The following is a 26482-nucleotide window of genomic DNA, read 5'->3' on the forward strand; positions in this document are numbered from 1 at the left end:
TATAGTAAAGGGTGAAGTCGGGGAGACCTAGGCCTCCTTTCTCTTTTCTTCTTCTTAAGAGTGTGAAGCGCATGCGAGGTTTGCGCCCCCTCCACACGAATGCTGTTATTAAAGCTCTCAATTTCTTCAGATATGATCTTGGGAGTTTAATCGGTATAGTCTGGCATAAGTATAGAAATTTGGGAAGTATATCCAGTTTGATCACGTTAACCCTTCCGCTCCATGATAGGAACAGGGGTCCCCATTTCTTCAGATCTTTCTCTATCCCTTCTGCGAATGGGAGATATTTAAATGCCTGTGAGACATCTCCCGGGAGCTGGATACCTAGATACATTATGTTTGTTTTGCGCCAGCGAAAGGGAAATGATTTTTCTAGATGGGACACCTCCTTCTGTGGGAGTGTGATATTCAGGACCTCTGATTTTTGGGTGTTGATTTTATAATTGTTGACCTTGTTGAATCTTTTAAATTCTTCGAGGAGGACCGGTATACCAACACGAGGGTTGGACAAGTATAGGAGCAGGTCGTCTGCGAAGAGGGCCATTTTATATTCCATGTTTCCTATTTGGATTCCTTTTATGGCCCCATTATTGCGAATGGAGTTGGCCAGTGTCTCCATGGTCAGGACATATAGGAATGGCGAGAGTGGGCAGCCTTGTCTGGTCCCATTTCCGATTCGAAAGGCTTCAGATAGCGCCCCATTGACCCTGACTCTTGCTGTGGGGCTATGGTATAATGCCATTATCCACTGCTTCATCCGCGTCCCCAGCCCCATACTGTCCAATGTGGCAGAGAGGAAGGGCCAACTTAGTCGGTCAAAGGCCTTTTCAGCATCAATTGCCAGTAGGCACAGGGGGTTTTCATGTCGCTTGGCCCTGTCGATAAGAGACAGCGTCTTTATGGTGTTATCCCTTGCCTCTCTGCCCGGGACAAAGCCTACCTGTTCTCTATGGACAAGTCGCGGTATAATATTTTGGAATCTGTTCGCTATAAGTTTGGTAAATAATTTGATATCTAGGCTAATTAGTGAAATGGGTCTGAAGTTTCCACAGTGCGATGTATCTTTGCCCGGCTTAGGAATGACCGTTATGTTTGTAGCGCCTGTGAGGGAAATCTGCACATGTGTATTTTTAAGGTGGTGGCTTGGCTGACTGAGAGGCTCTTGCTCTAACAACCAGGAGAGGAGAAATCTCCTATTCTGGCAATTAAACACCTTGCATGCCAAAATCAATAGCAACTGCAGCATGTAAGAAGATGACGGGGGGTGGGGTACTTTCTGTTACTATTGCAAGGTACCAATGGGTTCCTATGATGGCCAGACGCCTGACAAAGGCCTCCATGTAACGCAGTCCATGAAACCCCGCTTCTAGCAGAGTTCCTTTTGGTTTCTGCTCAGTTGCCCAGCATTTTACTGGAAAAAATAGTCCTACATGCAGCGCTAATTCTTCCGGCATTTGTGGCTTTTTGGTATATTTCCCCATCTCTCTGGTCTGGTAAAAGTGTTCTATGTATTTCTGTGAGCCTCTGAGCGGTAGATTTTGATGAAGACTTGTTTTTTTCTGCTGCTCTGTGGTGCGAAAGTTGGTGCTGGAAATACACCGCAGCCCCGGAGTAGCTGTGAAACTTTTTATGCAACTATTTAAAAAAGTCATGCATTATAAATCGGGTCTAAACCATTGCGTCACCTAAATCGTGCCCACAAATTTAGACTAAGAGCGTATTCACACGGACATATGCGTATTTCGCTTCCTAAATACACTGTTTTCACAGACCAAAATACGCTATCGCCCTGCGTTATTCAGTAGAGATGAGCGAGCGTACTCGCTAAGGCAAACTACTCGAGCGAGTAGGGCCTTATGCGAGTACCTGCCCGCTCGTCTCAAGATTCGGGTGCCGACGGGGGAGAGTGGTGAATTGCGGGAGTGAGCAGGGAGGAGCGGGGGGGAGAGAGTGAGGGAGAGATCTCCCCTCAGTTCCTCCCCGCTCTCCCCCGCCGCTCAAATCTTTAGAGACGAGCGGGTAGGTACTCGCATAAGGCACTACTCGCTCGAGTAGTTTGCCTTAGCGAGTATGCTCGCTCATCTCTAATATTCAGCCTATCAGCAGTCTTTTTACTTATGTAGGAACGCAGTGTATTTATGCATGTAAGAAGAAACGCACAAATGTCTTATTGATTTCATGTGTAAATACGCGGGTTTCCAATTTATTTTGCATGTATTTACACATTTCAGTGGGCTTCTGCAGTGCATAATACGCAAGAAGATAGGACATGCCGCATATTTTTCACACAATCGCGCATCTCGTAGAAACGATATGCTCAGGGGATCGAATCCACTGAACTCAATTGAGTTCTATTTACTGCGTTTTAACAGCGCAAAAAATATGGCTTATTTACGTCCGTGTGAATGCACTCTAAAAGTTAAATGACGCGACCAGATGTAAATACTTAAAAAATATTCTCACAGCTTTCATAAATCTGTCACTTAGACTTGGAAAGTCACATTATAGACCAAAATCTCTCTGATGAGAGTTCATAAATCTCCCCAGGTTTTATCTATTTCCTCATTCTTGTGTTATGGGTTGTATACTAAGAGGTGTAACTGACTTGTACACAGCATTCAGGACTATTTCACTCCGCTGAGTATTGCTGTCTATGCAGTAGCCCACCATCTCCTAGCATATTGGCTCTATATAGTGCAAATAACTGGATTGCATCCCTTCAGAACCTAGCAGGGGACCTTGTCAATACTGGAACCACGTATATGGCTGCCATACAAAGACCTCTTACAGCTCTCTGAATGGAGCCTTTAGTCTTATTAGTAAGATGTGACTTCTGATGTATAGCTGTTAATACCAATAACTTCTGCCTTCTCCTGGCTGACTGTTGTTTCTGCTTTGTAACAGGCTCCACATATAGCGTCCTCACCACCATGCCGTCAGACTCGGAAAGCAGTGGCTCTCTCAGCAGTGTTGGTAAGATAAAGTCTTATATGTATACTATATATCATTAAATTTAAGGTTTCCATGACAAATGAAACAAAAAATTTGAATTCTGCCTGCATAGATGTAAAGCAGGGTGCACAACCTGCAACTCTTGGCCCATGTAGCCCGCGAAGGCATTCTGTGTCCCCAGCCATCTGGTTACAGTCATGCTTGTCTGGTGATTGCTCACATGTATGTTCCATGTCAGACAGAAGAGGTTTGGCATGCAGCATGAGAGCAGGGACCATTTTAGTACTAATGTGCACTCTGACCATCCTTTGGGTCCTTATAAAATGGCTGAAAGTGGTTCTCTTAGCTTCTTTCAAGTTCAGAGTGGCTGAGACAAGGTATCCAATGCTGGATGGTGAGCCACCGAAGGAGGAGTATTGCTTATACTCTTATTTCTCAAGGTGACATGGCTATAGAATTTTTTCCTTAAAGTCCTGTAAAAACCCCTTTAACGTTATCATTTAAAGTGTGGACAAGAAGATATTTATAATGGCCCTGACTCCTTTACAAGGGGTTAAGCATGGACTTGTGGTGGTCTGGTTGCCCAAGCTAGAGCCCCTGCAGATGAGGTGAAAAAAATCAAATCTAAAATTCTCTCAATTTAGCCAGATACAACATGGCATAATGGTATCCTTTTCCATTTTAATGGCTCATTGAAGTAAGTGTGGTGTTTCCTGAATGCAATGTAGAAAGACAGCTAGAATGATTCTCTGGTATTATTATGCTTGATATCAACCATAGCTTTATAGTGCACAGCTTTCAGAATAGCATCTCCATCTCAGAAATGCAACAGGTGGGCAAGAAGAACCTGGATGGAGAACCCGAAGGCCCTGGATAAATTGGGATCATATGCACACTTTTGGTGGTGAAGAAGGGTGAAAATATCTAGAATTGTCTAGCAAGTTCTTACGTTTCAAGAAAATAGACTGGATCATTCCCTCTTGTTTTTTTCGGCCAGACCGACAGTACGGTGGTTATTCTGCCTGAGGTGGTTGTCATAGTCATCTGCTCAATAAACAAAAGCTGCGATTTGCCTCTATAAAGGGGATATTTCATCGGCCTCTGGGGTGTCCTCAATATTAGAGATACGTCTTTCACATTCTGTGGTTCATTCATGTATGCTCTAAAGGTCCTGGTCAAGGAGCATGAAGTCTTATCTGAGATCGATCAATCTGGTTTCGGTCTCTGGTTTGGCACATATTTATGGCAGCCATGATTCCCGAGAGCCCTATGTCTCTTTGAGTACAGGCGGGAGTAGATAATTGAGGTGACTAGGTGAAGCCGGCCTTGGTGATCCATCAGAGAAAGTGAGGGATCTGGAAAGGCATCTTTCTCTATTGTTGTCGCCTAGAAAACTTAATATGCTTCTGAGCAAAATTGGACCTTATACTTTGCAATGTCTAAAATCAATCTCGAAGGTGATCACTCATTTTTGCAGTGGGTTATCGATAATAAAACAATACGTCCAGAAGATTCATGGGAGATATAGTTGAGCGAAAAATATATACACTTCAAAAGGGGCCAGAGAAGAGTTGTAAGCAGGTCAGTAGTTTGTATGAAGTTTTTGGGTGCACCATACTCTTAGCCCCTATGTAGACCTGGAGAAGGCACACAGTGTGACCGGCTTTATGGCAGAGGTGTATGCAGTTTGACACTTACCTGTGATGTGACTGGCTGCAGAAGTATGTCGTAGAGCCTGCTGCTTACATGTGTTGGTCAGCGTGACCACAGCCATGACCTTCATGAAGATGCCATGTAGATCATAATGCCCTCTTTAGGGCTGGGGCTAGACTAGTGGCATGAGGCTCAGCAACGCCAGGTATGGAATTTGAGAGGATATCGCCAATGCAAGCTGCTTCACAAGTGTCCTGCGGCATTGCAAGGAAAAATGACCCAGATTATACAAATCAAGATGGTGGGAGCACCAAGGAGGACCAACACGCAGGTAGAACACAAAAGCTGGGACTAATTCCCTAGGCAAATTGCTTCTAGTGCTTAGATCGGGACAAGATAGCTAAAAGTTTCATGAGCAGAAGCCCCATTGAGACTTTAAACTGTTACATGTAGGGTCCTTTTTGAAAATTCTAGCTCTTACATTTTAGTAACATATTATGTAAAACCTAAAAAAGCCATGTGTCCATCCTGTTCAGTATTTTACACCTTAATGTTGATCCACAGGAAGGCAAACAAACCCCAATGAGGTACAAGCCATTTTACCGATTTTAGGGAAAACAATTCACTTCTGACTCCAATCTGGCAATCGGAATAGTCCTCGGATCACCGACCCTTCTGAGTAATCAGTGATCTAACATCTAATATTGTAACACTCATGAATGACATCCAGACCCCTCTTACATTCTTTTATTGAGTTTGTCTAGTTGCAACTAATTTAGCTCTTCTGCTACCTAAAACGTGTATAAAAGGTTGTGGTTTTATAACTTTAAAATGAAACTCAAATCTTATGGTGGGTGCACACCTGTGTTTGAGGTTTTGCTTACCTGATCCGTTCAGGAAGCAGGAAAGGGGAATTCTCATGGCCAGATGGTTCCATCTCTGAAGAGAACCGAACAGCGCTGCTTGGACCCCAATTTACTATAATGGGGTACGTCTGCTTTCCGCCCAACTTTTTCTTCCGGTATTTGGAGCCGGGTCTGTTACGGAAGTTACGGAACGTTGATGCACATTTCTGAGGTGGCTGATGAGATGTCAAAACACTGTGATTTGCTGCAGCCGTAGAGCACCAACTGCTTTGTTGCCCTGTTCAGTAAGTGTAAATCTCTGTTCAGTCTTGCTCTGGCTTCTCCCTGTAAGCACTTGTACTGAAACGCATGGAAAGCCGGAGAGGAAGAGCACAGAGATGTCCAGAATTGGATCGGAGATTGATCTGATTTCACTATTTAACCTCCTCTGTGATCTCTGGCTCCCATAAATCAGTCTCATTTATCTAGACTTTATCAAATCTTGTTTTCTGAAAAATTAATCCAATCATCCATATATAATCCCATAAATGGTCCATATTTAATTCCATAAGTGATCCATATATAATCTCATAAGTGATCCATGTATAATCTCCTAAATAATCCATATATAATCCAATAAAGTATTCCTATATAATCCCATAAGTGATCCCTATATAATCCCATAAGTGACCCCTATATAATCCCATAAGTGACCCCTATATAATCCCATAAGTGACCCCTATATAATCCCATAAGTGACCCCTATATAATCCCATAAGTGACCCCTATATAATCCCATAAGTGACCCCTATATGATCCCATAAGTGATGCCTATATGATCCCATAAGTGACCCCTATATGATCCCATAAGTGATCCCTATATGATCCCACAAGTGATCCCTATATGATCCCACAAGTGATCCCTATATGATCCCACAAGTGATCCCTATATGATCCCACAAGTGATCCCTATATGATCCCACAAGTGATCCCTATAGGATCCCACAAGTGATCCCTATAGGATCCCACAAGTGATCCCTATAGGATCCCACAAGTGATCCCTATAGGATCCCACAAGTGATCCCTATAGGATCCCACAAGCGATCCCTATAGGATCCCACAAGCGATCCCTATAGGATCCCACAAGCGATCCCTATAGGATCCCACAAGCGATCCCTATAGGATCCCACAAGCGATCCCTATAGGATCCCACAAGCGATCCCTATAGGATCCCACATGCGATCCCTATAGGATCCCACATGCGATCCCTATAGGATCCCACAAGCGATCCCTATAGGATCCCACAAGCGATCCCTATAGGATCCCACAAGCGATCCCTATAGGATCCCACAAGCGATCCCTATAGGATCCCACAAGCGATCCCTATAGGATCCCACAAGCGATCCCTATAGGATCCCACAAGCGATCCCTATAGGATCCCACAAGCGATCCCTATAGGATCCCACAAGCGATCCCGATACGATCCCACAAGCGATCCCTATAAGATCCCACAAGCGATCCCTATATGATCCCACAAGCGATTCCTATATAACCCCATAAGCGATGCCTATATAATCCCATAAATTATCCACATATAGTCCTATAAATTATCCACATATAGTCCCATAAGGGATTCCTATATGATCCCATAAGTGATTCCTATATAATCCCATAAGTGATCTCTTTCTGCTCACGGGCCGCCTGTGACATGGTTATATAGCTATAGTCTCTCTGGAGCTGGCCTTGTGCTGTTGGCGTAGCTGCTGAATCAATAAGTAACGTTCAGCAGCAGATTCCATATATATTAGTTGTCTGCTCTGATTGGCTTCCAGTATCTTCCTCTCTAGACTGACTGGTGATAATAGGGGACATTCACCTCGTTTACAGATGACCAGATTTTCTATTTTTGCATAACTAGTTTTTAAATCTGAAACACTGTTCCCATAAATTGTGAGTCTGTTGTTGGCAGTAAGACTATAGAACATGTTATTCCTGCGTGACAGTCCCGTCGCAGTGACAGCATGCTGTGTAGGTGTCTGCGAGATCGCAGCACTCATCGGCATTCCTCATTGCTCGCTTCTGTTTACATGCAAAAGACCATTTCTGAGTCGGATGGAGCTGCTTATTAATAAACAACACAGATTAAAGTGCTAGAACCAATAACACTACGTGACTGAGCTTACATGGCAGCATTTACTTTGCATGTTTTAGCAAGCTCACACGAGTGTAATGTAATGGCGTATTACGTGCGTGATGTGCATGCATAATATGCAGTGAATGGAGTCAATGAAAGAACATTGATTTTCATTGAGCTATTCACACTTGCGTATATTCATTGCATATAATCATGTAAAAAAAGAGCGCAGCATGTTCTATTTTACAGCTTCTTATGTGCAAGAGACCCCTATTGTTCTCTAGGGGGGTGTAATAAATGCTGCACATACACAATTACATTGCGTATGTGTGGCATCTTCTATGCATCGTGACTAATATAGTATGTTAGACTGAAAAAAGACAATCTCCATCTAGTTCAGCCTGTTTCAACCTCCTCTTGTTGATCAAAAGGAAGGCAAAAAAATACCTAATTAGGCAGAAGCCAATTAGCCCATTTGGGGGAAAAAATTCCTTCCCGACTCCATAATGGCAGTCAGAATAATCCCTGGATCAACGTTTTGATAGTTCCTACCTGACTGTAAGATCCGGATCAACAACCCTGCTAGTCACCTAATGTCTATATCCTGTAATATCCTTCCGCTGTAGAAAGACATCTGGTCCCCTCTTAAAGTCCTCTTATTGATTCTGCCATCACCACATCCTCAGGCAGAGAGTTCCACAGTCTCACTGCTCTTACAGTAAAGAACCCCCTTCTGTGTTGGTGATGAAACCTGCTTTCTTCTAGATGTAAAGGATGCTCTCTTGTTACCAACGCATTCCTGGGAATAAACAGATCATGGATGAGATTCTTGTATTGTCCCCTAATGTATTTGTACCTAGTTATTTGGTCGCCCCTTAACCGCCTGTTTTCAAGGACTAATAATCCCAATTTTGATAGCCTCTCTGGGTATCCCAGTCCTCCCATTCAGTTTATTAATTAAGTTGCCCTTCTTTGAACCCCATCCAGCAGCGCAACATCTTTCCTGAGCTCCGGGGTCCAGAACTATATACAGTATTCCATGTGGGGCCTGACAAGTACCTGATATAGTGGAAGAATAATGTTCTCATCCTTCGCCCTTTTACTGCACCCGAAGACTTTATTTGCTTTTGCAGCATCTGACTAGCATGGATTGCTCCAGTTAACCCCTTAGTGACGGCCCCATCGGGAAACTACGTCCTCAGTAAGTGGGCTTTAATCCTAGAGGACGTAGTTTTATGCATCCTCTTAGGATTAATGCCCACTTGCCTGAGGACGTGACAGCTCCATGCTGTCAGTGCCCGCAGGTAGCCGACAGCATGGAGCTGTCATCCCGGGCTGCGGGCAGTCCCCCCTCCAATGGATAGCGCCGATCGCAATAAAGTTTAAAAAAAGTTAAATATTATCGGATCCATCAGGGCAGCTGAAATTACTCACCCGGCTTCCCCGATGTCTGCCGCGGAGAATGGGTTCTCCGGGACCTGGCACGGCTCTTCTGCGCAAGCGCGCCAAACGAATGATGTCACGCGCATGCGCAGAAGACTGGGGACCCGGGTGAGTTAAAAAACCGCGGCGAGTGGTCCCCAGGCCCGCGATCGCTGCTATCCAGTGGATAGTGGTGATCGCGAGAAAGGTTTAAAAAAGTTAAAATAAAGTTAACTTCACCTCCCCTCATGGATCGGATCCATGAGGGGAGGTGAAAATACTCACCCCCGGTCCTCAGCGGTGTCCCGGTCTTCGGGGACCTGAGTCCCCTTCTGCGCATGCGCGCCCGATGTCAATCATCAGGCGCCTGCACAGAGGGGCTCAGGACCCGGAAATTTTAGAATCCCCCTGATGCTGGCTGCCATGTGTAGCCAGGAGCAGAGGGATGTCACTGCAGAGATGATCACTGTTATCTTATGGGTAACAGTGATCATTTAAAGTAAAAAAAAGTGTAAAAAAGTTAAAAAAAAAAAGTGTAAAAAACTTTTTAAAAAAGTTTGAAATGCTTACATTTCATCTCCCCTCATGGATCATATCCATAAGGGAGGATGAAATGACGTACCTAAGGCCCCCGGATTTATCCGCGGACCTTACCCCAGCTGCTGCGCACGCGGCCGTCGCCAAAGTGGCAGACGCATGCGCAAAAGCCGTGGATTGCCAGGATAATTTAAAATCTCCCTGCTCTTGGCTACAAAACTTAGCCAAGAGCCTGGAAATTTCTCGGGGGGCCGCGGTGAGCGGTTCCTGATCACGTGTTCGCCGTTATCCAATGGATAATGGCAATCACGTAAAAGTAAAAAAAAAAGGTAAAGGTTCATCTCCCCTCACCGATGCGATTGGTGAGAGGACATAAAACTTTTTACCAGAGGCCTCCGTATTTGAACCCCAACGCGATTTTCCTCTTTCCCGGATTCTGCACATGCGACCGCAGGCAAAACAACGGACACATGCGCAGGAGTCGGGGAGCCCAAGAAATTTAAAATCTTCTTACTCCCAGCGACCAACGGTCGCCGAGAGCCTGGAGCAGTGACCTTGTTGTGCGGTCGCCAGTCACGTGAAAGGTAGCGATTAGAGATGAGCGAACGTACTCGGTAAGGGCGAGTGGGGGGTAGCAGCGGGGACGGGGGAGCCCTCTCTCTCTCCCTCTCCCCCCCCACTCCCCGCTGCAACCCCCCGCTCACCCACAGCGCACCCGAGTACTTTTCACCCGAGTAGTGAAGTACTCGAAAATCGCGGTGCTCGATTGCGAAATCGCCCTTACCGAGTACGTTCGCTCATCTCTAGTAGCGATCTACCTTAGGCCGGTCTCACATGACCGGATAGGAATTATGGATTCCGCATTAGTTTGGACCAGCAGTAATACGCAGATCAATCGGATTACACAATTCCGCTCACATTAGTGGGTCGGAATTATGTAATCCACTTGCAGAAAAGAGAATGCAGTGTGTTCTATTTTACCGCAGATATCCGTGACGTAGAGCCCATTGTGCTCCATGGTCGTGGATATACCCGCAGCCCATACGCAACTACGTTGTAGATGGGCTGCGGGTACCCGCGTCATCGCTAAGCGACGGTGCGGGAAATACAAACAAACAAAAAATTGTACTGCGCATGACCGCCTGTGTGAGTACGCAGTTATGCCGTACACAGGGTCACAGCCGGGCTCACAGCTGGGATCCGCTGTGGGCCTCCGCAAGCAGATTCCACCTACGGCTGCGTGAGCCCGGCGTTATTCAGACCGCTACCTGTAATACGCAATTTACAAGAAGCCCCGGGAACGCTCGCCTTCCTGCAGTTCCAGGAGCCCCTTGTTGAGCGTCTTCTGTGTGAGACCGCCGCACCTCATTAAGCTTACGGAGACTCCAGAGCGCCACATAAGAGGAGGGGGGATACATGGTTTTATGGCCCCATGGGCCCTTTCCAACCAGCCTCCGTAATTACCCCTGCTTTGGAAATACTACACAGTTCACATTATTACTTTTATCTAAGATTTGGGGAACGCCGAAAAGCGCGCGGAGTGTGTGTCTGGGGGATTTTTTTAAGGTGTCAATTTTTATTCAGTACAAGTGGGCAATGGGGCCTGGAATGTATTCAGTTGTGCCCTGCAATCCAACGGGTGTTCCCTCCATTATAGGCCTTGCCATGGATCCTGTAAGTAAATTAGGGCGACAAGGGGTATGTTTTTGAATACGGGACAAACGGGGGTATCCATTTTGGGGTGAACGTCTTCATTCCTATGTACACTGTACAAAAAAAAAAACCAGTTTTTAAATTGACAAAATTGCCAAAAGAATGAAAATCGTAATTTTTCCTTCTGCTTTGCTTAGACTCATTCAAATACTGTGGGGTCAAAATACGCAGTATACCCCTAGATGAATTTGTTAAGGGGTCTAGTTTTTAAAATGTGGTCATTTGTGGGAGTTCTTTATAGTTTTGGACGCTCAATGGCTCTACATGTGGGCAATGGGTCCTGGAATTTATTCAGTTGTACCCTGAAATCCAACGGGTGCTCCTTCCATTATAGGCCTAGCCATGTGTCCTTTAAGTAGATTAGGCCCACAAGGGGTATGTTTCTGAACACGGGACAAACAGGGGTATCCATTTTGGGGTGAAAGTCTTCATTCCTATGTGTGCTGTACAAAAAAACCCCAGTTTTTAAATTGCTGCAACTGCCAAAAAAATTAAAATTGTAATTTTTTCCTACTGCTTTGCTTAGATTTATTCAAAAATTGTAGGGTAAAAATACACAGTACACCCCTAGATGAATTCGTTAAGGGGTCTAGTTTTCAAAATGGGATCATTTGTGGGGGTTCTCTGTCGTTTTGGCCGCTCAAGGGCTCTACAAGTGAGGAATGGGGCCTAAATCACCTTCATGCTAAATTTCTGTTCTGAAAGCCACCGACTACTCCTTTCATTTTGGCCCCCGTTGTGCATCCAGACAAAAGATTAGGGCCACAATGGGTATGTCTCTGAACACGGAACAAACAGGGGTATCCATTTTGGGGTGCAAGTCTTCATTCATGTGTGTGCTGTACAAAAAAAGCAGTTTTTAAAATGACAGAATTACCAAAAAGATGAAAATCACATTTTTTTTCCTTTTGCTTTGCTTGAATTCATTCAAAAACTGTGGGGTCAAAATGGGCAGTACACCCCTAGATAAATTTAAGAGGTCTAGTTTTCATCAAAATAGGGTCATTTTTGGGGGTTCTCTTTGGTAATGGCCGCTCAAGAGCTCTACAAAAGTGCTATGGGGCCTAAAACGCCTTCAAGCAAAATTTATGTTCTGAAAGACACTGACTACTCCTTTCATTTTGGGCCACGTTGTGCATCCAGACATAAGATTAGGGCCACAATGGGTATATTTATGAACACGGGAGAAACGGGTATCCATTTTGGGGTATAAATCCTCATTTTCATGGGCACTAAAGGAAAAAAATATGTCTTTAAAATGACATATTTGCAAAAATATGAAATTTTATTTATTCTCCTCTAAATTGAATTAATTCATGAAAAAAAACGGTGGGGTCAAAATACTCATGACACCCCTCACTGAATACATTAAGGGGTGTAGTTTTTAAAATGGGGTCATTTGGGGGGGGGGGGGTATCTATTATTCTGACACTAATGAGCCTTTGCAAACTTGGCTTGGTGCAGGAAAACAAAGTGTTCCTCAAAATTCTGAAAAGTAATGTTAAATTTGTACGTCATCTAAATGGTTAAAATAAACACAAAAGTTTTTCAAATGTGCATTCAGAATAAAGTAAACAGATGGAAATATATATCTTATCAAAAATTTTTTACAGTATGTTTGGACATATTTGAGATATTACAGTCGAAAATGACAATTTTTTCAAAATTCTTTCAATATTGGTACTTTTAATAAATATACACAGATTATATTGGTCTCTTTTTACAACCAAAATGAAGTACAACATGTGGTGAAAAAACAATGTCAGAATCACTTGGATATGCAAAACCTTTACGGAGTTATGCTATGTTGAACGACGCATGTCAGATTTCCAAAATTTGGCTCCGTCACTAAGGCGCAAACAGGCTTCCTCACTAAGGGGTTAAGTCTATAGTCAACTAAGGCCACTCTCTCGCTTTTTACCATGATTAGTGTAGTGTTCTGAGCGCTGTGTCAACCGCGGTACAACACTCTCATTTTAATCGGGCTTTTCAGACCTGCGTTTGAACGTGGTTTTTCAAGCACTGCTTGTTCTATTTTTCAGCGTTTTCGTGATTTTTAATGCACACTGTCAGCCATCATAATAATGGGGTGCATTAAAAAGCACTGTCAAGCGCTGTAACATGCGTTCAAAAACACCACTCAAAATCACGGTAAAATGCTGAGGTTCTGAGCGCCGTTTAACTTTAATGCATGTGTGAGAGTGGCCAAACAGACAGAAGGGGAAATAAAAAAAAACCAAAGATAAACGAGTGAGACTGTGCATGATGGCGTCCATGAGATACATTGTTGCGCGCAGTAAAACATCGCTGCAATTCTCTTTTGGGAAGCATAAGAATCAAACTCTTGAAATATAATAAATAGCGCTGCTTGGAGATACAGTCGGATGTCAGCGCATGTTAGTTTCCTGGCCACTATCTGTTCTGTAGTTTGGGAGCTGCAGGAATTTTTCTTGACCAAAATGAGCAGTTCTTATTCTGCAGGTATGATCTGCAGCGGATCACCGTACAAGGCCATGACATGTTAGCGCCTTTATCTACGTCCTGTGGATGTGCCCTACATAGGACGCTCAGCAGCCGCAGCACGCTCCTCATATTGTGGATTTGTCACGGATCGTCACCACTGTTTTCACCACTTCCAGTGTTGGTGTTGGTTCCGCTGCAGATCTACATCCGGAGCTACCATTAAAGGGTTAATCCTGCTGAAATACGTATTGTATGCCTAAATACTGCCTTCTAGTCCATTTACACTGGAAAAGCTGTGGTATACAAATAGTCCCTTCCCCCTCCCTCCCTTGTCTGTGGAAAGGTTCTGCAATGGTATGAATTGATGCTACTTTGTTACTGCTGTCCTATATTATTGAATCGGCATAAACCTCCGACCTCTATATCGAATCTATAAAGAATGTACTCCTTCATGTTGTGCTTAATGGAGGGAAATACTGTCTTTATAATTAATCTCTCTGACTATTCCAGGTACAACGAATAAGGCCTCGTCTCCCCCCTTATCCACCACTGATGGCCGTCTTATGAGTGACAAGTTGGACACCATACTGTCGCAGTTGAGGCAAGTGACACGTGAAAGAGACGAGCTACGGAAGCGGCTGGCTTTGTCCTCACCCGGGTCAACGTTTGATGATTGCAGGTAGCAACACAGAGGATTGCCTAACGAATGGGCACTTATTAAAGTTATACATACTGATTATACAGTATGACATTTCTTTTTTTTACTCCTAATACTTTTTAGACCGAGCCCCAAACTCACACCGGACTATGAGCGGCTAAAGGTGCAATGCATGAAAGCCATGGCGGAACTGGAGGCGTTGCAGAGCCAGCACTCCAAGGCACTTAAGAAGTGCGAGGAGGCTGCAAAGGAAGCGGATTTCTATCAGTAAGTAGACAACTTATGGATAACACTGTGACAATACTGGTAGTGAGCTTATTCACATCATTTAAGACAAATGTATCACTCTATTTTACAAATTTAAAACCAGATAGTGACAATTTTTTAAATCTTTCCAATCTGTTTTTATTTTCTGATTTGTAGATTATTTTTTTTTATTCTGTTGTCTATATGGGGGCAAAAACTCTTGGGCCGTTCACAGGACCTAACCATTTAATTTCTAAGAGAGACTGTTCTAGGCACGTTCTGTGACATGTGAACAGATCACTTTGCAGGGATGGGTAGGAGGTGAGCTGTGCCCACCACCTATTGTGGATCCTGTGTTATCTATATATGTGTTGGCTTTAACCCTTTCCAGTCCAATTTGTATCCCAGTTTTCCTAGGGGCTTACTCTTTTTATGCCGTTATACAGCAGCGCTATCTGCTGGCTAAAGCCAGTACTGCAGGAGGTGACATGTTGGATAGGCTCCGACAGCAGAGAGGCTGGCAATATACAGTAGGAGAACCCTGACAGGCGACTTCCAACATCGAAGCTGTACAGCCTTAAATTATAATGTCTTTAGACGTCAGACAGTGGATTGGAAAGGGTTAATAATAGAGATGAGCGAACGTACTCGGTAAGGGCGATTTCGCAATCGAGCACCACGATTTTCGAGTACTTCACTACTCGGGTGAAAAGTACTCGGGTGCGCTGTGGGTGAGCGGGGGGTTGCAGCGGGGAGTGGGGGGGGGGGGAGGGAGAGAGAGAGGGCTCCCCCCTGTTCCCCGCTGCTACCCCCCGCTCCCCTCTGCAACCCCCCGCCCCACAGCGCACCCGAGTAGTGAAGTACTCGAAAATCGCGGTGCTCGATTGCGAAATCGCCCTTACCGAGTACGTTCGCTCATCTCTAGTTAATAATTATAATCCTGCCTGTGCTGATAATGATATGACTGCTGAAAAGAACAGGAATTGTCAGACTATTAGGCCTTGCTTTCACGCGGCGTCCATCTATGCGCACAGATATAATCATTTCAATCAATTTTCTTCATCACTTCTTTTTGGTCCTAGTTTGTTCAGTTCATCGCTGGTCTGTCAGGGGAGTCTGGAAACGCCTTAGAATGGTTTGCAAATAACTGAAGGATCGCCTTTTACACGGAATAAAAGTCCAATGATGATTTTTATACCCGTGTAAAATAAACGATAAGTGAACAAATTACCATTTAATCATTGGCTGCATTCACACTAAATGATTACCCTAATTTTCACACCAGTCAGCAGTTATTTGAGCAATAATTGTTCAGTGTAACAGCGCCCTAACCCCCGGAAGATGTTTGGGATCTGCTGGGAAGGGCTGTGAGATTTGCCCTCATTTATCCACAGAATATGCACCAAGTGACGGAGGCGCAGCAGCGGGCACGGGGCGAGTATCTAGGATGTCCACCACCTTATGGTGTCTGTGCCCCCACGTCTGTAAGCTGTGATCACCCAATAGGTGAACCCATTATTGAGTTGCCATAGAGCTGCCAAGTCACCACTATCACACCTACACTAATCCTTTATTTTGCCTTTTCAGATGATCCAAGCATGTTTTGTATAGGAAAAAACACCAGTAAGATTGTGCTGACCTCTGAATTCAGTCGTCAATAATATCTCTGTTTATAGAGGCTAAGAGACCTGCTGTTTCAGTGGTTGTGACCCGGCCTTTCCAGACTCTCTTGCCCCTACATCGCTGCTTTGTAGGAATCTAAGGACTCTTGTACCGTAGTTCTACTAGCAGACATTTCACACGGTGACTTTTGGGAGCGCGGGACAATTTTAAGGACAAGTAATTGGGTGGCCTCACAAAAGTTATGGATTCTTCTTCTAGAGATTAGAAAAATAAGCAGACCTACATTAACACAGCATTGCCTTGAAAGAGTATGCCGAATAACTCCTTGCAAGGGGAAAAAAACCTTCCTCCACAGCACTGTGTTTAGGGGGTTTACCCTGCAAGTCCTTGTCTGAAACTTTTAAATCAGAGTTGTAAAAAATATATTAAAAACCGCCAACGTGACAAGATAACCTGGTTGTGGCTCCCTGTTCTTTCTGGCAGCGTACAGCTCCATCTCTCCCAGCCACAGTGGCCATATATCACCATATAAACTGCCACTAGAGACCATTTCCTACTGATGAGACATTTATTGCATGACCTGATCAGGCATAAAAAGACAACTTCCCCTAGTTGTACTAATTGTACGTCAGTAGGAATTTTAATTTTCCGCTGTGTTTTTGCTCCTTCTAGTACTCTGCACAGCCGTGTTTTAAGTGACCAAACCCAAATACAAGAAGACAGCGAGAGTGTGCGCAGGAAGCATGCCCAACTGCAGCGCGAGTTCACCCATCTACAGCAGTCGTGCCAGGATCTGAAGAGGATGCATGAGGCCGATCAGAAGGAGATCTCTGAGCTGCGCAGACAGCAGCAACTGGTAACCTTTATTTATTGGGGTATAAACACATGAATTCTTGTGCCAGGTCTTCACATGTATGTATGCAAAACCCAAATTATTATAATTAGTTAGAAGCAACCCGATGTAGTAACACATCAATCCCTACTCAGTACTGACCTAATGGCATTCTTACTTACTAGTTACTTGTGGTGCTAGACTGGCTGGTTTATATAATCCCAAAATGGCAAATTACCTGACTCTTATTTCATCTCGAGAAAGGAAAACTTCTTCAGACTGGTCAGGGCTGTTAACATGCTTTTGGTGCGGAAATGTCATTGTCCCTGCACATGTAGTCAACCCAGCCTCCTCATCTCCCTCCACATGGAGGACCTGCTCCTCTTTGTCAGCATCCTTTTTAACCTTTTGAAAAGATTCCATAGTTAACTTTTCTCCATCTAGTTTTAATTAACCCTTTAATGACGTGGCCTTTTTTTCCTCCATTTTTGTTTTTTTCTTCATTAAAAAATCATAACTCCTTTATTTATCCATCAACGTCGCTGTATGAGGGCTTGTTTTTACGGGACGAGTTGTATTTTTCAATGGTGCTATTTAATGCACCACATAATGTACTGAAAAACTTTTAAAAAATTCTAAGTGGAGTAAAATGAAAAAAAAAATGGCATTCCGCCATCTTTCTGTGCGTCTTGTTTCTACGGCGCACAAACTGCAACAAAAATGACATGATAAATGTATTATATGGGTCAGTACGATTACTACGATACCAAACTCGTATAGGTTTTTTTTTTTTGCTGTACAAAGACATTTAATTTTTTTCAATTATTTTCTGTGGCCATCTTCTATCTTATGCGTGTAATCACTTTTTAATTTTGGCGTCAACGTCATTGTGCAAGGGCTCAATTTTTGCAAGACGTCCTGTAGTTTACATTGGTACCATTTCAGAGTACATACAACTTCTTGATCGCTTTTTATTGCATTTTTTCTGGGAGACAGGGTGACTGAAAAAGTGCATTTCTGGGTGGTCTTTTTTCTTTCCTTTTTTTTTTCGTACGACATTCACTATACAGGGTAAAGAATGCACTACTTTGATAGATCAGACTTTTACTGATGTGGCGATACCAAATATGTATTTTTGTTTTAGGAATTAGACTTTTTAATATAGATATGGCAAAAGGGGGGTGATTTATACTTTTTTTCACAATTAGTAAAACTTTATGGATCTTATCTTTACTCTTTTTTTTAGCCCCCATAGGGGACCACAACATGCGATGCTTTGATCGCTCCTGCAGTATGACGTAATGCTATAGCATTACATCATACTGCAATCTGTCAGGCAGTCTATCAATTCACCCCACGGGGATGGCTTGATAGGAAGTTTGCTAAGACAGCCCTGGGGCCTTTCAGAAGGCCCCCGGCTGCCATGACACCCGCACATTTCCCTGCAATCTCATTGCTGGGGCCATACGGGACCCTAGAACATCGTTCGGGGGATTTAAATACCGCTGTCAGAACTGACAACGGCATTTAAAAGGTTAATAGCCGTGATCGGCCGTGCGGCCGATTGCAGCTATTGCCCGCGGGTGTCAGCTGTAATAAACAGCTGACGCCCACGCTGAATGAAGAGGTTGCCCCACAATCTCTCTTCATACATACCCCGACGCTGCAGGATCTAAATGTACGCCCTGTAGCAGGAAGGGATTAATGGCAGGAAGTTGGAGGTGCGCATCAGAACCCCAGAAACAACCAGGTCACTCTTAGGACATGCGTTCATTTTTATATTAGCCACATGTAACCTTACGTCTTGGGATGACGTGGAATCAGAAGACCGATAGCCGGCCTCCCGCCGCAACAGCGGAGGTACATGAGAACAGCAATGTGAAGTCATCGAACCCCCTTGATGTAATTGCGGAAGACCGATGGGTTGCCATGGCAACAGTATGCCACTTACTGGCATCCGGCCTTGCCATTGCTTTTGATCACTATTACAAGCGATAAGACATTGCAGTACATAAGTCCTGTAATGCCTTACCATAGCGATCATAGCTGCTATGGTTCACGTCCCCTTCAGGGACATGTAAGAGTGTAAGAAAACCAAAATAAAACCTTGTTTTGGTTAAAAAAGAAAAAACGTAAAAGCAAAATAGCAAAAAAATCTTTTTTTTTGTGCTAATTTCCCCCTATTTGTATTAAAATAAAAATGTAAAAAAACCCCCACCTATTTGGTATCGTCATGTCCATAATGACCTGTACTATAATGTGGGCACGCTATTAATCCTGTGCAGCAAAAAAAAGAGGCAAAATGCTTATTTTGTTTTTACCTTCCAAAAAGCGCAATAAAAGTGATTTAAAAAGCCATATGTACCCCAAAATGATAAAAGGTTTACAATACATTATATGCACCTAAAAATAAAAACTACAGTTCACCACGCAAAAAACAAGCCCTCATATGGACGCGTCGACGGAGAAATAAAAAAGTAATGGCTTTTGAAAAGTGGAGATGAAAATCCCCCAAAAATCATTGCGTCCTCAACGCCAAAATAGCCCATGTCCTTAAGGAGTTAAAGGGCCAATCTGGTGAAAACACATTTTTTCCACTCTTGTACTTCTCACCTGACTGTTTGTCACACTCTGGAGGTCTGAGTATATGGCAGTCACTTCCATGCAGTGCAGCGTCCTGCATTATACTTATCAGGCATCATCTTAATAGGAGTGTCTGTGTCCTTCTCTGAAGGGTGTGTGGTACACTTCCATGTAGTATCATCACAGAAGAGTTATACTGACTGAGAAACTGACTAGTTTAGAGGAACATAAACCCAGGTAAATCTGAGCTGGTCAGGATTGAGATGACACGACCACCTGAGGAGAAAAAGACCGGGGTAATATGAGCAGACGTATATATACTGGCAGATGTCTCCAGGCACATAGAGAATGGGAGAGCATAGAACTGTCTGAAAAGAGTCAAGCTGTGTGCGTGCGCCAATTTCACATGGACACAGCGCAGGAACGGGGCACGCGGTGAGTATGAAACACCGCTCCCTGGACTCTCCTTTTTGTGACTTTTGAGCCCCTTAACATATTTTATGGGTCTCAAAGGTGATGACGACAGGTTCCCTTTAAAGGAGATGTCCCGAGGCAGCAAGTGGGTCTATACACTTCTGTATGGCCATAATAATGCACTTTGTAATGTACATTGTGCATTAATTATGAGCCATACAGAAGTTATAAAAAGTTTTATACTTACCTGCTCCGTTGCTGGCGTCCTCGTCTCCATGGTGCCGACTAATTTTCGCCCTCCGATGGCCAAATTAGCCGCGCTTGCGCAGTCCGGGTCTTCTCCTCTTCTCTATGGGGCTCCGTGTAGCTCCGCCCCGTCACGTGCCGATTCCTGCCAATCAGGAGGCTGGAATCGGCAATGGACCGCACAGAAGCCCTGCGGTCCATGAAGACAGAGGATCCCGGCGGCCATCTTCAGCAGGTGAGTATGAAGACGCCGGACCGCCGGGATTCAGGTAAGCGCTGTGCTGTTTGTTTTTTTAACCCCTGCATCGGGGTTGTCTCGCGCCGAACGGGGGGGGGGGTTTAAAAAAAAAAAACCCGTTTCGGCGCGGGACATCTCCTTTAATGGTGTTGTGGGAATAAAGCATCAGGCCAGAACTGTTTGACTACCCGCTACTATATTATTTCTTACAGTGCCAGTCCTTGTAGTAAATAGTAATAATTGTCTATGAATTGTAGGTTGTGAAACAGAACGGTTCTTCAGAGCTAATTAACAAGTTATACGACACTGCTTTAGACAAGCTGGAAATTGTGAAGAAGGACTACGATTCCCTACGTAGGCAGTACAACGAGAAGGTGTCTAGTCACAATCTGGATTTAGGGCGCTTGGAGCAGAGTGAGGAAGAGAAGAGAAGTCTTCAGAAACAACTGGAGGGGCTGCTGAAGCAACGGGACAGTGCTCTGCATCTCCAGCACCAATATTCTTCCTCTATGAGAAGGTAATCGTCTTCAGGGGGACCTGAAATAAGTTTTAATATGAATGCAATCAACTGGTTATAAACTACTTTCTACCAGTGGGAGCTCTTGTGAGGATTTACTTTTGAGACTGCACTACATTTGGATTATGTATGATGAAAAATAATAGGTTTTACTTAAAGGGGTTGTCCCGCGCCGAAACGGGGTTTTTTTTTTCAACCCCCCCCCCGTTCGGCGCGAGACAACCCCGATGCAGGGAAGTAAAGAAAGTTTACCGGAGCGCTTACCTGAATCCCCGCGCTCCGGTGACTTCAATACTTACCGCTGAAGATGGCCGCCGGGATCCTCTGTCTTCGTGGACCGCAGCTCTTCTGTGCGGTCCACTGCCGATTCCAGCCTCCTGATTGGCTGGAATCGGCACGTGACGGGGCGGAGCTACACGGAGCCGCTCTCTGGCACGAGCGGCTCCATAGAAGACTGCTGAAGACCCGGACTGCGCAAGCGCAGCTAATTTGGCCATCGGAGGCCAAAAATTAGTCGGCACCATGGAGACGAGGACGCCAGCAACGGAGCAGGTAAGTATAAAACTTTTTATAACTTCTGTATGGCTCATAATTAATGCACAATGTATATTACAAAGTGCATTATTATGGCCATACAGAAGTGTATAGACCCACTTGCTGCCTCGGGACAACCCCTTTAAAGTGTTTCCACGAAAATAAGACCAAGTCTTATATTTTTGCCCCAAAAGAGGCGCAAGGGCTTATTTTTGGGGAATGCCTTATTTTACTTATCCAGCAGGCTAGGCCCAGGTCCTACTTTGCTGCTGTCAATTAACCCTGATGTGGTTCCAGCAGTCCTCAGCCACCCACACAGGATCATTTCCTGGTTACGGCATTCATAAATCCTGCCTCCACGAAGCGATGGCTGTGATTAGTTCTATGAGTGCTGTATTGATTGGCTGAGCCGCATCCTGACTCTGGAAAATAGCAGGAGGGCCTGGATCGAGCCTGTTGGGTAAGGGACTTGACAGACCCGGAAAATTGCTGTAAAAAAGCAGCAATTGCATTTTTACAGCCCCTTTCACACACCCAATGCATTCCTATTGACTTATTTAAGTGTAGCTAGGGCTTATTTTTGCGAAAAGGCTTATATTTCAAGCCTCCCCGAAAACCATGCCAGGCCTTATTTTCGGGGTAGGACTTATTTTTGGGGAAACTGTATTGTGGTATTTTATGCCGACTTGCTTATTAACATACCATTGACACAAGCTTTCTGATTTACACAGGTATGATTCTATCCAGCAGGAACTAAATAAGTCGACCTTGCAGAATAAGGAGCTGCAAAGAGAGATCGAGCGGCTACAGGCAGAGGCCACGCGGTTTAAAACCATGCAGCTTAAAGCTGTCAAGGATGCAGAAAAGTACAAAGAAGAGAGAGACTCTGTATTTAATGAGTATCGTTTAATTATGAGTGAACGAGACCAAGTCATTAAAGAGATGGACAAAATGCAAACTGAGCTTGAACTAGCACAAAGAAGGTTAAAAAATACATCAAGTGAAAAGAGGGTTGCAAGTGAGGAGATGGAGGCTCTTAGACAGGTATTTATGCATAGTTGCCAAATAGGGGAATAAGCAAAAGATTTTTATTAGTGGGTATGTGAAAGACAAAAATAGTAGTACATGGGCATATATAAAACTATGTCACATCTTATCAGGGTAAGATAGCGTGTTTCCCATTTTCCTGCAGCCTATAGTTTGCCTGCAGGTTCACAAATCTCTTCAGTCACTAATATGTTTGTCTTTAGTAAGACCCCATTTACACTGAAAGATGATCACTCAAAAATCGCTCAAACGACAGTTTGAGTGACAGTTTTGAGCGATCATCTTTGCATAGCCTAATTAGCTACTAAAGAGCTATGCAGGCTGAGCGGAACACCGCCGCTATGGCTCGGTGAACAATACATGTTTGCATCAGCAAACAGCTGCATTGTTCTCCACGCTTATAGCTCGTGTCCCGCTGTGAACTACCAGCGGGACACGGGCTGTAAGAATCTTATCAGTGCTGACGACTGTAATAACAGTCTGCACCGCTAATAAGAGTTCATCGCTCAATTCTAGAAAACTAGAAGTGAGCGATAAACAAATCGTGCACGAAAACTGCACAATGTCTGTGCATTTAGACTCAACGGTTATCGCTCAAAAGATGGCTTTGCACGAATTTTGAGCGAGAATCATTGTGTCTAAATGGGCCTTTAGACATGGGGGCTGATGCTACAGCTCGTGTGGTTATAACCTTTGGCTTTGAAAGAGGTGGAAGATGAGCTGGGGAGATATATAAGTCTGAGCACACAGATGCGTATCAGAGATGTCTGGCCTGGAATTCCATCTACAGTAATATAAAGGAGAAAGTTTGACTACAATGTAATAATGGGGATTGCTGTATACACGAGAATAGTTAAATCTTTCTGAATGCATAAGGGGCATAGAAGTCATTTTGCTTTATCTTCTCTTACACAGGAGCTCAACTCTGCCCTTGTGGAACGGGATAGAGCCATTTTTGAAAGAAATGAGCTCTTAGAAAAGTACTGTCATGAGGTGAAGGACAAGGCAGAAGCTCAGAAGGAGCTGGATCAAGCCTGTAAGGACATTGAGACTGTGAAGGAAGAACGGGATGTAGCAAGGAAAGAGCGGACAGAAGCCATCATACAGAGAGACCACCTATTAAGAGAGTACTATCAAGCTAGACAGGTAGGCGCAGGTTTTGTGTACACATTGACTATTAGGCCACTCTCACATAAGCGGTTTTTACTGCGTTTTAGCGAGCTTTTGAAACACACGGTAAAAATGCTTTACTGAGCCTCATCTGAATGGGGCTTCTCAGATGATCGTTAAACAAACGTTGTCTATTCTATTTTAGTGTGTTCCAGTGCTTTTTAATGAACTAAATTACCCATTGCAGTGATGAGGTGCGTCAAAAACGTTGCTGACCGCGTTTGAAAACGCTGAATTTAAAAAGCGCTGCGTTTTTACGAACACCTGTGTGAGACTGGCCTTAACGTTTCAGAATTTATTTTGCTAAACATTTAGTTTGCCACAAAGTTACGTGAAGGTGGTCACAACTGTAAAACAATTTGAATATATTTTCAAAGAAAGTAATTATGTGCAGCAACATTACATATAACAATTGGGTAAGAATGCAATTTGCTGTGCTACACTGTTTAACCCCTTGAGTGGCACGCCCAGAAAATTTCCGGGGACGAGCTCCACTGCTCATAGCAACATAGCCCGGAAGATTTCCGGGCTATGTATCACTATGGGAGCTGCAGAGCACAATGCCACAAGCTGTGACATTGTGCTCTGCCTGCACAGTCCCACAGAGAACAAAGCAAGGGCTTTGAAAAACCAGCAGAAGATATTGCCGACATGTCGGCAACCTCCTGCTTTGTTTACAGGTTGCCATAGAGACCATCGGCTTGTCAGAAGCAAGCCGATGGTCTCTGTGGCAGGGAGAGCTTGGTGCTTGGCTGTCAGAGGACAGCTAGGTACTAGCTCTTACAGCAGAGATCAGAGAAAACCTCCGATCTCTGCTGTGTTAACCCTTTACATGCTGCAGTCTATGTGACTGCAGCATGTAAAGGGCTGTCACCATCGGACCCCCGGAATGTGATCAGGGGTCCTGATGGGTCCCTGTGGAAGTCCCCTAAAGGGACAAAAAAAAAAAAAATTAAAAAAAAAATTATTAAAAAAATTAAAAAAACACTTGTCTCCCTTTACTTTGTAAAAAAATCAAAAATACAGTCACACATGTGGTATCCGTGTGCGTCGTAATGACCCAGAGAAGGAAGTTAATACATTATTTAACCCCTTAATGACATGGCCCCTTTTTTTCTTTTTTCCCCATTTCTTTTTTTCCTCCCCCCTGTTTCAAAAATCACAACTTGTCCCGCAAAAAACAAGCCCTCATATGGCCATGTCAATGGAGAAATGAAAAAGTTATGGCTCTTGAGACGCAACTGCAAAACTAGTTGAAATTCAATGATTAGACCATTTAAAAAAACCTGCCCTGGTGGGCACGACAGGGTTGTAGGAAACCTGCCACTCAAGGGGTTAAAGACATATTTAACAGGATATGTCACAAAAGTCTGATACCCACACCTATCTTGAGTTAGGGATCCCGCTGCTCCTGGCCACCCTTAATGCGATGGTTGGGATGATGAAAACAACTACACTCCTCCCATTACTCCCTTGTAACTTACAGGCACTTGCACAAACTCACCATCCGGCCACCACCTAATTAGCAGTGTTTCTATCTCGACCATGTTTGGCTGAGATGGAAACATCCCTTTAGCCTCTCAACCCTCACCCTGCCAAGACGTAAACCTATGTCCTGTGGCATTAATGCAACAGGATGTTATTTTACATCCTGTAGATGGCTGCAATACTTCAGTGGCATGAGAGAAAACTAAAGTGCTATGCAAGCAATAGTATATAAGCTGTTGGTAAACCATTCTCTATGTGGTGTTCACCTACCAGATTCTGTGCACAACCTTCACTATTTTCAGATTCAGGATTCTGCAACCATGGACATGGAACGAGCCAGCAAGGAGATAGAGGTGCTGAGGAAGCAGTATGAAGCCATGACGCATGAACTAAAGGAGGCCACGCAGGAAGCTGAGGTGGCCAAATGTAGGCGAGATTGGGCCTTCCAGGAGAGGGATAAGATTGTAGCTGAGAGAGAGAGTATCCGGTGAGTGGTATACATTTCATATAGCATTATCATGTACACGATGGTGCAGAAGATACCCAATGTGACCACCCAGGGGAAATATAGCAGTGATTGACAGTCACTCCCTAGCACTCTGATTCTGGCTGCTTAACTCCTTGCACTCCTATGTGCTAACAAAGTGAAGTTCTGGCGTTGCTATTCCAGGGCTGATTGGATTTTGTCAGCCAGTGGCCTAAACTAGATCTCCAGTACTGTCCAGTGTAAGCCTGTGTTGCGGAGTACCTGGTAAGCTCTGATACCTACTTGTGTATTTTATATAGGTTATTACATCACAGTTAGAATAAAAGTGTTTAATGTATTATCTAGAGAGGGCAATAAACCCCAGCTCCTTATCTGCCTCCCGGCTTTTAACGCTCACCTCCTCCCTCGGCCTATCACAACTCTCAGACTCCCCCACTCACAGAGATGGCAACACTCTTGATTTAATCTTCCTCTGCCTCTGCTTTGACTCACACTTTACTACCTACCCTCTTCCACTCTCGGATCACAACTTCCTCTCTTTCTCCATCAGGCACCCTAGCATCTCCCGTGAGCCTCCCACATATCTCACCTCTAGGAACCTCCAGTCCGTCCGCACTCCTCATTTCGCCAAGACCATCCAGTCCTCCCGCTCTTCCCTATCCCTCTCCTCTCCTGCCCTA

At 44.2% G+C, this 26482-nt stretch overlaps 1 protein-coding gene across 2 annotated transcripts in view; it reads left to right on the top strand.

Annotated features, from left to right (window-relative positions):
• DLG5 (discs large MAGUK scaffold protein 5) overlaps window positions 1–26482 on the top strand; it is a 174121-nt gene that overhangs the window by 41599 nt on the left and 106040 nt on the right. For both annotated transcript variants that reach the window (XM_066600370.1, XM_066600371.1), the window contains exons 2-9: window positions 2905–2973; window positions 14230–14398; window positions 14501–14644; window positions 16919–17102; window positions 20817–21076; window positions 22342–22654; window positions 23573–23803; window positions 25618–25802. In XM_066600370.1, the coding sequence (XP_066456467.1) occupies window positions 2905–2973; window positions 14230–14398; window positions 14501–14644; window positions 16919–17102; window positions 20817–21076; window positions 22342–22654; window positions 23573–23803; window positions 25618–25802 (1555 nt within the window). The remainder of the gene's footprint in view (window positions 1–2904; window positions 2974–14229; window positions 14399–14500; window positions 14645–16918; window positions 17103–20816; window positions 21077–22341; window positions 22655–23572; window positions 23804–25617; window positions 25803–26482) is intronic.

Source organism: Eleutherodactylus coqui, chromosome 4 (genome assembly GCF_035609145.1).
Source record: "Eleutherodactylus coqui strain aEleCoq1 chromosome 4, aEleCoq1.hap1, whole genome shotgun sequence".
NCBI lineage: Eukaryota > Metazoa > Chordata > Amphibia > Anura > Eleutherodactylidae > Eleutherodactylus > Eleutherodactylus coqui.